Genomic DNA, 14,447 nt, shown 5'->3' with positions numbered 1-14,447 from the left:
TATATACATAAACTTTACTAGAAGTTTAAAGTTTTTAGGGTTGCAGGCAACTATTGAAAAAAAATGTGTCCTGAAAAAATGAACACCTATCTGAGCCAAAGTGAGTGACTAGTTACACTTATTTAAAAGGAATGGAAATCTGATAATTCAAGATGGTCATACAGATAAGCAATTATTGCTTGCCGTATAGATTCCATACCAAGATTAGCACTGCCTTGCCATATCATCTCAGTGTCCTTTGTCTGGTATCGTCTCTGACGGTCTTGATAGTCTGATCTTGCAAAGAAGACACCATCATACCCAAGCTGAGCAAAAATGGATGCCATCTCTCTGGAATGTCCAAATGGGTCAATCTGCCAACCTACATGGGGGCGGCCACATGCACCAAAGGAATCATTCAGCTTTCTGAAAATTTGGTTTGAAAATGTTAGTGTCCACATCTGTGAAGAGGGAATCACTTATGTACATCAACAGAAAAGGAAGAAAAAAATATTCTCCTGCAAAGAAAATGCTTCAAGGAGCAAAATAATGTTGTCTAGTTTTCTAATCAGTGAAAATTAACTAAATGAATAATGCTATAATGCTATAACTAAGTTCATTTTTGACCATTAGTTTACAGAAGAACATGAACAATATTTCATAACAGGAAGGAGGACCTGATGGCCAAATTATGAATAAAGAAATACTACTTTCAGTAAAACTGAACTAATGTCGAACAATCATCATTCACTTTAGGCAGTGGAAATTCCCAGAGACTTGGTGCAAAATCATTACAGTCAACAAATAAAATTATAACTTAATTTTGCAGTATGTCATCTTTTGTCATGATACTTTATTTCTCTGTGTAGGTAAACAGCATTATTGAGATAGAATTCCATTTTCAAGAACTACATTGTCGTTTCTGTGCACTACAGCTGCCTTCATTTATTAATGAATGACACAATTGGTTGGATGAGAAAAGAGTCTCATATGAGATTAACAAACAAATAAAGCCTTATTAATGGTTTCCTATATGGTTTAAATTATCCTCTTATGCTACACAGCTCCTGTTTTTATCTATTATTTCAAACAAAGCACATGCATAATTTTACAGAGAACACTATAAGCTGTTTTATGTATGCCTAGTCAGAAGCCATTCAGTACCAATAATAAACAGAAATTACATGCCCATAGTCAGAATATTTTATTTAATTACAGAAGGAGTTGTACCAAACCAGCTGGATTTTTGCCATCTGTTATGATTTTCAACTCCCAAAAATAATCAATTTTTTTTCGCAAAATTTTATTTTCAATACATTTATGTAGTATTATGGAGCACCTACAAAGTCCTGTTTACACCACATTCCTCTGGAATTTCTTATTCATAAGTAAAATATCTCAAACAAATGGTAAACTGTAGTGATGATGTTGGTGTTAACATACTTAGAAATCTGTGAATTTAAATGTGTAGGTACATGAAAATATAACAGTAATATTTTATCTTTTATTATTACTGGTACAAAATAAGTTATTGGCACAAAACCCTAGAAATCATTTCATTAATTCTGTATGCATTTCTATGTATGTCTTATTTTACTAATATTTAATTCAACATTGCACCTTTGCAACAGGTCACTTCTGACAAAAGACAGATAATGAAGATTATAAGGAAGGAAGGCAAATGAAGGTGAGTAATATCTATTTAACTTGCCTGAGGGCAAATGTAAACTGATCAATTATAGACTGGTAATTAGTGGCTGCCTCATCATTCATACTCCATGCACCTCCAATGATTTCCAGCTGACCTGAGTTAATAAGGTCCCTCATTAACTGTCGCCTGTCTTCATCATTTTCTAGCCACCACTTCCAAAGAAAAGCTGTTTCAACATAAATGAATCTGAAATTCAAAATAAACATTTAACTTTAGAAAGGGAAATGTTACTTATAATTCCCATATAAACAATTCACACCCTTACACTACCACAGATATATAATTTAAGTTCAATTAAAACCATTGTAAACAGAGCATTTTTATAAAGCACAGCAGATACCAAAAACCTCACTTAATGTACAGTACACAGCTGTTTTTCATATTACTCCACAATTAAATGGATACTGACACTCCTAGGTGTTGTGCTGAACAGTGTTACTGCAGCTGTGGGAGGCTCTTATGATGTGCCTGCTCATTAGCTGCAGACAATGATGTTCACTGTTGGTAAACAGCCACAACAAGGCCTTAATTGAGGTGACAAAATATGAAGCATCCATCCTTGAAACAAGGTCTTTTGATTGGCACTGATAATATACAGTTCAGTGAAAGGGTAGTAAAAATAGTCTGTTCAGTGGACTTCTGATTCCTAAGACATAATAAAGAGCCACATCCTTAGTTTGCACCACTGGGTTTGGCAGACTACTTGTGATCCTAGGTTCTCTACATGTCTACAGTGTGTGCTGTTATCAGATTGCTGCAGCTTGAGAGGGTTGCTTTATGCTTGTGCACTCATGTTTTGCCCCAACATTTAACTACCTGTTGGGATCTTTCACCAATGGTATATCATGCTGCAGGCTGGGGAGGGGGCAGTCAAGGATGAATGCTCTTGGTGTTCCTGCCCTTCCCCCCCCCTTCCTCCCCCCCCCCCCCCCCCGCCCCCACCAATTGCAAATACACTTAAGAGATCTACATGATCTGCAGAGGCAGAGACAGCAATAAAAATTATGCTTTATTTCAACAAATACAATATTAGTATAACTGAATCAAACAGTTGCATTCTTGAAATTACTATTTGTCAAACAAAGTTAAACATCTTAAAACTCCAACTACATTCTGTCCTGTGCAATCATAGATTCCTGGGATGGAAATTTCTGCTATGACTGCATTAGGTTTATCCATGCAATCAGCCAGAGAAGACCACAGAAACAAATGCCACTTTTTAAAAAATAAGTTATTTATAACTGGAAAAAAACGACCAAAAAGTTCAAAATACATGTGAAGAGTCTTTTCTATAAAAAATCTGTTCAGTTATTCAGCAATGTGAAGATCAGTCAAACTGCACCACACTGAACATGAGAAGAAACCTGGAACTGCTTTACTGGTAATAACCAGTTTGCTAAGGCTCCTGTGTTAAACAGAAAGCACACTGAGAGGTCATGAAATGAACATTTGGAACTTCATGACACTTCTCAGTGAGAGGAAGAATGAGGTGCTAGAACTGAAGATCTGGATGAAGCACTGCATTATGTGAAGGGTGCAATCATACGACACAAAATATTGGAAATTATGACTCACATGATACACTGTGCAGCAGATAATAAATTCTCTGTTTTACAGACTTATGGCAGATCGAACAATGGACATGGCTGGTCAGAGGTTTAGGCCTACTCTTTGTGTACTTTGTGTCAACCTGGAGATGCTCAAAGTAAATTACTTTTTCTGGGCATATACAGTCTGTCATATTCCAACACACAACAGCTGGAGTGAAACATTTTGTAGACATAGTAAAAAAAGCTCTGGACATTTTTTAGGAATGTAGTAGTGTATGATATGTTGTTAGAGAAAGCGAAAGATTATTATACGAAACTAAGTCTGAAAGACCCAAATACATCAAAGTCATAGAAATATCAGTGAGATTGAATCCCATAGCAAAAATAACTATTCATGAAGATTTACATCATGAATGAAAATTTAAGAAAGATGTGTTTGAATTTCTTGATCTCTTTCTGAATGAGATTGACTCAAGAATCTAACAAGAGAACCTAAAGTCATTTGGATCTTAAGTAAGTTGGTAGAAAGTAGCTTTAATGTTGAAAGTAGAATATGCTTGTTGTCCACAATCAGCTGTCACGGCACCCACCATGCTAACATTTTCATCACTAACTTATTATGACAGGAAAATTTTGCATAAACAATAAAGTAAAAAGTAAAGTGAAATCTGTGATTTTTCATGATGTAACAATGGTCACAAAATTTGGCATTTGGAAATGTGATATATCTGAGGGTAGCAGTTTACTATTATTTGTAACTGATAGGTTTTGAATGCTTTAGTTGGAGTTTGACTTTTTCCCTCAACTCTGAGAACTGGCTATAATCTTAAAATGCCAGCCAATTTCTTTCAGTTATACATATGACATCAAATGAAAATCACTACAACTGACAATGAACTCTACAAAAATACCATAAAATGGGGCAAATTTGCTCCTGCAGGGGTAACTTTGCCCCGGCTTTGAAAAAGTATTCATTCCTACCTAGCACCTATTCTAATAAACTTTTTAGAACAGTTTTGATTCTGTACAACAGTTGAGAGCTTCTACTTGCTGTGGTGGGGTGGTTTGCATGCCTTAAATAAATGTTGGTTGACTACAGTCCTATACAGTAACACAATAAATTGTAAAGGGGTAACATAGCCCAAAGGTATTATCCTGTCTTAAAATAGTTTTTATATTAAACTGCACAAAGAAACTTGGGCTACTTTGGTCCAATTTTGAAATAATTATAAATTTTCAAAAATATATCTTTGATGTCTTTCTATTTTGTTAGGTGGTAAACAATATGACTGACATTAAGATTCCAACAAATGGAAAATTAGTCTCTTTTGATGTACACAGGTTGTTATCAAACACTCCTGTGAAACATTCTATAGATACTGTGTCACAATCATTGTATTTGCACAACGTTAATCCAGATAAACAGAAGAGCATAGTTAGTATGGCAGAATGTTGCTTAAATCAAAATTATTTTTGTTTTCAAGGGAGCTGTTATAACCAGGCATATGGTCTAGCAGTGGGCTCGCCCTTATCCCACTTGCTAGCACAAGTGTTTGTGGGAAATGGGAAACTGATTTTCTTAAGAGTGAACCCCACTGTCAAAACATTATTACAAATATGTTGATGATATTCTCTGTATGTGAAAAGGTTCCATTAGACAACTCTGGAAGTTCTTGGAAAATATGAACCAGTAGCATACTAATATAAAGGTCAGAAATGAGTTAGGATGTTGCACCATTAATTTCCTAGACATGAATAGATAGCAAAAAAGCAGCCATAAATTTAAAATCTACTGGGAAGACTCTTCACCCCACCTCTCTCTCTCTCAACATCCAACAGTCAACAAAAATGCGGCATCCACCATCTACTTTCTATCCCCGTGTCCCAAAACTATGATGAGGAGCTTAATACAATAAAAATAATTGCTAAATATAATGGATTTGAATCCAAAATTATTGACAACATTCTCAATTAAAGCAAGCCAGATCCCTATTGCATACAGTGAAGATGGCAGTGAGACTAAAAAGGAAATGGTGTAGTTTACATTTTATAGGTATTTTATAGGATAGGTATTTTATAGGATAGGTATTTTATAGGATATGATATGAGACTCTACTTAGTGTGAAGTAAAGAAGAAAAATAGGAATGTGCCAGTGTGCCTCCCTGAAAGCACAACTCAGTTGAAGGTGGAAGAGGAATCCTCATCCTTTCACCATCCACTTCATGCTGTACAACAGTTTTCTTCACTTTAGAAGGAACCAGAAGGACATAGCCAAAATTGTAATGCGCAGTGGTTACATACTCCACAATGTAAGAAACAAACTTTTCTGAGTGTTTTAAGGCAGAGTTTTTGGGGCAATGATTCCACATGGATACTGTCACAGTGTTTAGAGTGACAGAACTGCATGTGGTGCACTACCTGGACCACAAAACAGTGAAGACTCTGATCAAAAAGGTTATGTAAGCACACATAACTCACACAATTTCTATGTTTTCAGTTGTCTGCATACTAGCATATGTTTTTTTTATGTTAGTCGAGTCAGGCATACTGCTGGTGGTGCTAACAACTTACAGTATGTGGTGCTAACAACTTACATTTTCTTATGTAGTGCAGGAGAACACAACATGCTGCTGACAATTCTGATACTTTACTGAAACATGTGCAGCTATCTGAAGATGTGTATAATGGACCCAAAACTGATCATTGTAAAAAAATAAAGCTTCTTAACAATATTTGTGGCTGGTTGAGTTCTCTCCCAACAACTCTTAATTATATGTTTACTTGTTGACTAAATCTAATGAAAATCTCAAGCAGAAAAGGATACAGTTATAATATGAATCTCATATCCTAACATTTGTAAGTTTGGTAACAATTAACATCTAAAATGATTTCCTAAACTCCCACTGTTGATTTTTCAGTTTTTTATAAGACATTTAGTCACTGTTATATCAAAACAAATAAAATTCACATTGATTTTTGTGACACAAATGGGATGATGAGATGTATCATACCTTACCATCTTAAATAAAATTGCTTATGTGGAAGAGAATTTTGAATTAATTATACAGGGTGGTTCAAAAAGAATACCACAACTTTAAAAATGTGTATTTAATGAAAGAAACATAATATAACCTTCTGTTATACATCATTACAAAGAGTATGTAAAAAGGTTTTTTTTTCACTCAAAAACAAGTTCAGATATGTTCAATATGGCCCCCTCCAGACACTCGAGCAATATCAACCCGATACTCGTTCCACACTCTCTGTAGCATATCAGGCGTAACAGTTTGGATAGCTGCTGTTATTTCTCGTTTCAAATCATCAATGGTGGCTGGGAGAGGTGGCCGAAACACGATATCCTCTCTGCTAGCTCTGCGAGTCGATTTTCCTGGGCTGCGAACAAATGCTTGCTGGATGCGTGCTACATTTTCATCACTCGTTCTCGGCCGTCCAGAACTTTTCCCTTTGCACAAACACCCATTCTCTGTAAACTGTTTATACCAATGTTTAATACACCACCTATCAGCAGGTTTAACACCATACTTCGTTCGGAATACACGCTGAACAACTGTCATCGATTCACTTCTGCCATACTCAATAACACAAAAAGCTTTCTGTTGAGCGGTCGCCATCTTAGCATCAACTGACGCTGATGCCGTCAACAGCGCCTCAAGCGAACAAATGTACAACTAAATGAAACTTTATTGCTCCCTTAATTCGCTGACAGATAGTGCTTAGCTCTGCCTTTTGTCGTTGCAGAGTTTTAAATTCCTAAAGTTGTGGTATTCTTTTTGAACCACACTGTATATTTCTCAGTTTTAAGTACAGTTTAGATGCCTTCAGGTACATGTAGTTTCAATTTAATGAGCATTTCCTTTTAATATTAACTTCATATCCTTCATTCTGATATGTCATTTCTTTTAAATGATATGTATGACTATTTTTTTCTATTTTACCTTCTGTCAGAATTCTTTTCAAGTTCATCCAGTGCTGTGTCAATTATATCCTTCACTTTAGCTAGCTGCACATTCTGCTTGACTGAAAAATTTAAATCATTATTATTCAACCAAGAAGTTGTTATGACAAAAGTAAACAATGGAATGAGTAGAGCCAATCATTCACCATATAGCAAAGTCAAAGAGTAGTGAATGATTATTTACACAAGAAAATGAGCATTGTAGCTCAACTTTCTAAGTTCCACCCTTTGTGGAAGTCATCATGCCATGCTCTATATCAAGTTGTCTATAGCTGCTGCACAGCTATATATCCAGTCATGATCTCCACCTAATGAATCTGTGGCAGAACTGCCAGAAAATATTAATATCTTTGCTTTTTTGTACTTCGTTTTTACTTACTTTGGTTGTTGACTAGTTGGTGTGAGACATTCGTCATGACTGTTACCGTGATTGTCGAAATCTATTTCTTTGTGTTTTGATTTATCGTGTGCCAATAAAATGTTACGTAGTGAAAGTAAATGGTGTTTTCTGTGTTATAAGTATAACACGCACTATAAGTCAATTGTGTGAAAGGCCATTGCCAAAGTGTGTCACCTGTGATTGACAAACAAGAGGCAGGGTATGCCACTCAGAACAATATGACTGATAACAACTCCTACTTTACAACCCACTCTAAATGGATCCTCACCCCCCAAAACCAGCTTCTTTGATATTCAGAGGTGGGGACTGTATAGCTACCTTCTCATTCAGGCTCATGAATCTCCTATACAGCTTCAGTCTTTGATAGTTGTTGTCCTGTTACTACACTAAACATACCTTCAAGTCCCTGTATGTGTGTATGAAGGAAGGTGCAAGTGAAATAGTACAGTGGTCAACTTCTTGATCTGTCTGCTGCTCAATGCCTCCACTATGTAGTAACTGCTTGCCTTTATTCATCCCATTGTTATTGTATTAACTATGAAAAACATCAGTATGTAGTACATGACTACAGTTTGCCTGGAGGCATTATAATATAACCACAGTTCCTTCAGTTTTGTGTGTGCATAGCTTATTATTTAAAACATAAAAGTACTTGTTCTGGTAAGTGTGTAATTGTATCAGCAAATTGTTTCTGACACATAACAAGCAACTTACGTCCATAATAGTACTGATCAACTGTTTTTAGCCACCCAACGTCATCATGGGAATGAGGTATGATATGTATATTAATGTATCCTGGTTCAGTAGCATGGCATGCCTGGAATGAGAAAATATTACAAAGTAAATAAAATACATTTCTTCCAGATACAATACTGTTTGTGAAAATTGTTAATCCCATTGTAATAGGGATACAATTTATCATTTGGTATATTCATTATCAAAAGTGAACCTTATTTTGTTTTAGGAGCTGAACAAGAATTTTGGTCTCAATAAATTCATAGCATTTGTCTTTTTAATGCATGTTGTCGAGATCTGGACTAGCAAAGACAATAAGGAAGTGACGATCCCATTCTGAGGCAGAGACTAGCAGCTTACTTTAATATTAGTTTTCAGTTTAGTAGACGAGATGACTGTTTCACCTATCAAACTAGCATGTGTAAATAACTGCCATGCATATTTTGTCAGCAACATATTAGGTAGCCATGGTGTGACAGTAATCATTGTTTTGGAAGATTTTGTAATGGTCTCACAAATTCTTCACTTAAAACGGGATCATCATAATTCAGAACATGATACTTCACCTCAACTGAACACTATTATTCATTCTCTCTGAAAATGTGGGGGCTGATTTCATAGCTTTCTCTATACTAGTGAGTCTGGGTTAAGCACAGTAACTAACTAAAAAATAATAAACAAAAAAGAAATTAATTCACTTGATATTGCTTTTAATTGTGTTATATACAGTGAAAAATTTGGAATGTGTGGCAGATTAAAACTGCCTAATGGGCAGAGACTCAGATGCCTGCTTTTTGTTGATAGTTTGCTCTCAGCTACACCTGAACACATCTTGTGGATTGACTTAGAGGACCAAATAAACACAGGCTTCTGTCCTTTTCTGGTGCTGTGTGTCCCACATTGATGCAGGGTTTACTTGTTTGATTATTTATTTTGAAAGATTATAATTTTTATGCCAGGTACCCCATTTCAAATGGACTAATTCACAGATATGGTGTTAATCTTAATTTGAAGGACATGTTACCATTGTATGGGAGATGTGAACAACATAAAAATCAATATATAGTTTTTATCCATCTTCAGCAACTGTATTTGTATTTATTGAAATAAGTGGCAACCAGTTACACAAAAGACATTTTATTCCCTTTACCAGTTTCGATATCTAGTGACCGCCTTCAGAAGGCTGTACAAAAAAGTATACCACAAATAGTAGAAATTAAGTGAGAATAAAAAAATTTAAGAGGGAAAATTTAAAAAATTTAAAAATTTAAAGATAAAAATTGTACACACTTACAATTATCACATTATTTGTGAGTGTCAAAAATAAGATGCATGTAGCAAATTGCTGTGGTCCTAAAAAATACAAGAACAACATGTAATACAATAATAGATCCATAAATGCTTGTATGTGGTACCTAGTGCCAGCACAAAAATGGTATAAGAAAGCCAAACAACAAGTGCAAACATCATGACTGAAGTTGTGCTAATCAGCTAATGACACGCAATACTTGAGGTTGGTCTCAGGGTGGGGTAAAAGTTTGATAAAATAATAAAACAAAACCTTACACAATTGCAGTTGTCATAAGGCATAAACGAAAATGTAAGTGTGCATTAAGCAGTATAATAAGCAATACATATATAAACACTGATGATAAATAAAGTAAGAGGATTCCAATGACAAATGGCACTATGGATGGGAAGTTTGGGAACTAATCTCAAAACAGCTGTAGTGAGGTCAGTAGTGTGCTAGCAGAGAAGCAATCAGCAAAAGCCAAGTGTGAAGTGCATCACAGGGCTGGAAACTGAAACCGTAATAAGTGGAGAGATAATCCTCAATTATTGGCTAATATTAAGTGTCAGGAAGTAAATTATAGAAGAAAGGAAGCATGGGCACAATTGTATACTTATATTATAGTGAAGACTATATTGTTTCACTATAACAGAAGGATGCCAGGAGAGACTGATGTGTGTATGTCTATTACTACACTACAGTGCAGAAAACTGTAGTGTGCAAAATTATGTTCCATGTTGTGAAAAATGACAGCAGTGCTCAGAACCAATATCATGAATTGCACATTAGGGCAGTTTTGAGCTTGCAGTGAAACTGTTCTGCCACTTCATTGATGGCTGGATGGTAGCTTGTAGTGTGAAGGTGGTTGCATCCACACAGTAGTAAAAGTTCCTAGAGAAGATGGCTTTCAGTCTAGTCCCACGGTAATATCTTGCTGAAAGCTAAACCTGGAGAACTTTGCATGCACTAGTGCTGTTATGACTGACTCAGCAGATATGTCTTTGATTACAGTGACTTCTCAGCACCTGATAAAATGATCAATGATCATGAGCAAATGACTTTGTCCCATGGAGTATGGTAGTGACTCTATGATATCCCTATGCATGTGAAAAAATCTTGCTGACGCAGCATTGGGAAGTGAGCAATAGGCATGAAGATGTGCCTGTTCCAATGTGTGACAGTGTTTTGGTAGTCTGGACCACATGACTGTGATAAAAACTAACTTGGCTGTGGGTCATATTCTTGGAAGTGTTAGATTATGTAGGGTCACTGCTTTCCCTTTACTACATCACATCAAATATAGTCTGGCACATTTGGGACTGAAACACATCTGAGATGCATTGCTGTTTGCTGTTCCTGTATAATATGGCACAAGAGAAGATTTTCTTATTCCTTTGACATTAACTTTGCCCAGTGAATGGAGTTTCAACTGGCACAGTTCTGAAATAGGCAATCTGCAACCAAACTTTCCACTCCTGCTATGTGACACACATCAGTTGAGAACTGTGCAATCTATTTGTCCTGCCTGCGCTGCCATTGTGAACTAAGATCTGTATCTTACTGAAACATAGCTGCTAGTAGCCAGTGGTCTGCAGAAATTGCAAAGTGTCTCCCTTCAATAGATGTGTGGAAATGCTTGAAAGCTAACTACATAGCAAGTAACTTGTGATAAATAGCACTCCATTTTTGCTGCTTTTGAGTCAGATTATTATACATAAAAGCTTGAAACTGCCATTTTCCATCAACTTTTTGTTGCAGAGCTGCACCCACTGCTGTCTGGCTTGCATCTACCATAAGCAGTAAAGAGGTGCTCAGTCTTGGGTGTCCCAGCAGCGGTACCTATGATAGATGTTTCTTTAGGTCATGGAAAGCTGCTTCAGCGTCTAAAGTCCACTGTATTTTACTGATTCTGTAGTATTTCTGCTGGCGGGTAATGCTGTAAATGGCTCTTTGATGGCAGGAAGTTTAGGCAACTGATGTTGGTAATAGTTCAGCATGCTTAGGGATCTGTGAAGCCTCTTGTAAGTTGTGGGAAGGGGCATTTTTGTACTGCTTTGACCCACACAGGCAATAGTGACAACCCTGTCACAGAGACCAAAAACCCCAGGAATTTAATCTCAAATTTCTGTAACGCACATTTTGATTCTTTAATATTTATACCATATGCCTGTGGGTATCAGAAAAGCTGTTCACATCTGTGCAATATGCTACAGAAATAGAAAATACTAGAATGTCATTCATATAACAAAATAAAAGTGGTATACATCTCGAAGTATGTTATGCATTAGATGTTGGCAAGTTTGGGTTGCATTTCTGAGGCCAAATGTCATAAAATTGCACTTGAATAAGCCAAATGGTGTGATCGCTGCTGCTTTTTTCAGATGGAGTCATGGGAATTTGGGAAAAGCTCGATACCGTCTATTACACTGAATGTTTTGGCATTGCTAATGGTACTGTTAAAATCAGTCAATTTGGGTATTCTAGCACTGGAATTGTGTTGGCATTGAACACCCTATGGTCTCCACATACTCGCCACGAATTACACTCCTGGAAATGGAAAAAAGAACACATTGACACCGGTGTGTCAGACCCACCATACTTGCTCCGGACACTGCGAGAGGGCTGTACAAGCAATGATCACACGCACGGCACAGCGGACACACCAGGAACCGCGGTGTTGGCCGTCGAATGGCGCTAGCTGCGCAGCATTTGTGCACCGCCGCCGTCAGTGTCAGCCAGTTTGCCGTGGCATACGGAGCTCCATCGCAGTCTTTAACACTGGTAGCATGCTGCGACAGCGTGGACGTGAACCGTATGTGCAGTTGACGGACTTTGAGCAAGGGCGTATAGTGGGCATGCGGGAGGCCGGGTGGACGTACTGCCGAATTGCTCAACACGTGGGGCGTGAGGTCTCCACAGTACATCGATGTTGTCGCCAGTGGTCGGCGGAAGGTGCACGTGCCCATCGACCTGGGACCGGACCGCAGCGACGCACTGATGCACGCCAAGACTGTAGGATCCCACGCAGTGCCGTAGGGGACCGCACCGCCACTTCCCAGCAAATTAGGGACACTGTTGCTTCTGGGGTATCGGCGAGGACCATTCGCAACCGTCTCCATGAAGCTGGGCTACGGTCCCGCACACCGTTAGGCCGTCTTCCGCTCACGCCCCAACATCGTGCAGCCCGCCTCCAGTGGTGTCACGACAGGTGTGAATGGAGGGACGAATGGAGATGTGTCGTCTTCAGCAATGAGAGTCACTTCTGCCTTGGTGCCAATGATGGTCGTATGCGTGTTTGGCACCATGCAGGTGAGCGCCACAATCAGGACTGCATACGACCGAGGCACACAGGGCCAACACCCGGCATCATGGTGTGGGGAGCGATCTCCTACACAGGCCGTACACCACTGGTGATCGTCGAGGGGACACTGAATAGTGCACGGTACATCCAAATCGTCATCGAACACATCGTTCTACCATTCCTAGACCGGCAAGGGAACTTGCTGTTCCAACAGGACAATTCACGTCCGCATGTATCCCGTGCCACCCAACGTGCTCTAGAAGGTGTAAGTCAACTACCCTGGCCAGCAAGATCTCCGGATCTGTCCCCCATTGAGCATGTTTGGGACTGGATGAAGCGTCGTCTCACGCGGTCTGCACGTCCAGCACGAACGCTGGTCCAACTGAGGCGCCAGGTGGAAATGGCATGGCAAGCCGTTCCACAGGACTACATCCAGCATCTCTACGATCGTCTCCATGGGAGAATAGCAGCCTGCATTGCTGCGAAAGGTGGATATACACTGTACTAGTGCCAACATTGTGCATGCTCTGTTGCCTGTGTCTATGTGCCTGTGGTTCTGTCAGTGTGATCATGTGATGTATCTGACCCCAGGAATGTGTCAATAAAGTTTCCCCTTCCTGGGACAATGAATTCACGGTGTTCTTATTTCAATTTCCAGGAGTGTATCTTTCTTATGAACTCCATGGACTGAGGAGGCCCGTAGATTATCTGATCTGGTCACAATACCTGCTTTCAGTAGTCAGTCAAACTCTATTTGCACTACAAGTAGGATATATGGAAGCAGACACTGTGGGTGGAATGTGAAGGGTTCTTCATGTGGCTTGTGGACGTTGTGTTGACTGTTTTGTGAGCATTTCTTGGTGGCACAGGTGGGATGGTGAGTGCTCGAAAGCCTTGAATCAAGGAATCAAAATATGGCTCCTCAGATAATGCTATGACATTGCCTACAGTACGCAAATTGCTAATATTCATGGAGTTCACTTGCATGACACACAGACACATGTGTGTCCCATGTTGTGGTATGAAATTGGATCAAAATATTCCAGCTCCCATGACATGGTAACGTGCTGGACAACTTTGTGTGGATCAACATACTGCAGCTCAAATGACGCAGTAGAGGTGCTGGATATCTTCGTGCAGAAAGTCTCTGGCACGTCGTACTGTACTTGGCTGGGCGTGGAAGATGTTGTAGATGAAATCTTTCCTGTGGATACTGGAAACAACTGGCTACTGACCATGTAGGGTGTAAGTCAATAGTTATGTAAAATGTCTGCTCCCGTTATGTGATCAGGCACGTCTGAAACCACAAAAGTCCATGGTAGCTGGAAGTTGGGATTCAGGTGTAATGCTAGGTAGAGATTCTGGAGTTGTTGATTGTAGTAAGCACATGTTGCATTGTTGCTGTCAGTGTGTGACCAGTCATTCTTGGATAGATCCTACTTTGAAGTTGCGTCACTAAGAAACTCTTCATCCTGATGACTGATCCTACATGAACAATTGCTG

At 38.6% G+C, this 14,447-nt stretch overlaps 1 protein-coding gene across 1 annotated transcript in view; it reads right to left on the bottom strand.

Annotated features, from left to right (window-relative positions):
• LOC126167300 (lysosomal alpha-mannosidase-like) overlaps positions 1-14,447 on the bottom strand; it is a 105,862-nt gene that overhangs the window by 55,350 nt on the left and 36,065 nt on the right. The window contains exons 2-5 of the mRNA XM_049920466.1: positions 8,332-8,434; positions 7,198-7,279; positions 1,687-1,876; positions 200-401 (exon numbers count right to left, since the gene is read on the bottom strand). Of these exons, the coding sequence (XP_049776423.1) occupies positions 200-401; positions 1,687-1,876; positions 7,198-7,279; positions 8,332-8,434 (577 nt within the window). The remainder of the gene's footprint in view (positions 1-199; positions 402-1,686; positions 1,877-7,197; positions 7,280-8,331; positions 8,435-14,447) is intronic.

This window comes from Schistocerca cancellata, chromosome 1 (assembly GCF_023864275.1).
Source record: "Schistocerca cancellata isolate TAMUIC-IGC-003103 chromosome 1, iqSchCanc2.1, whole genome shotgun sequence".
NCBI lineage: Eukaryota > Metazoa > Arthropoda > Insecta > Orthoptera > Acrididae > Schistocerca > Schistocerca cancellata.
The sequence above is the reverse complement of the archived record's forward strand: the minus strand, read 5'-3'. Positions and strand labels throughout refer to the sequence as shown.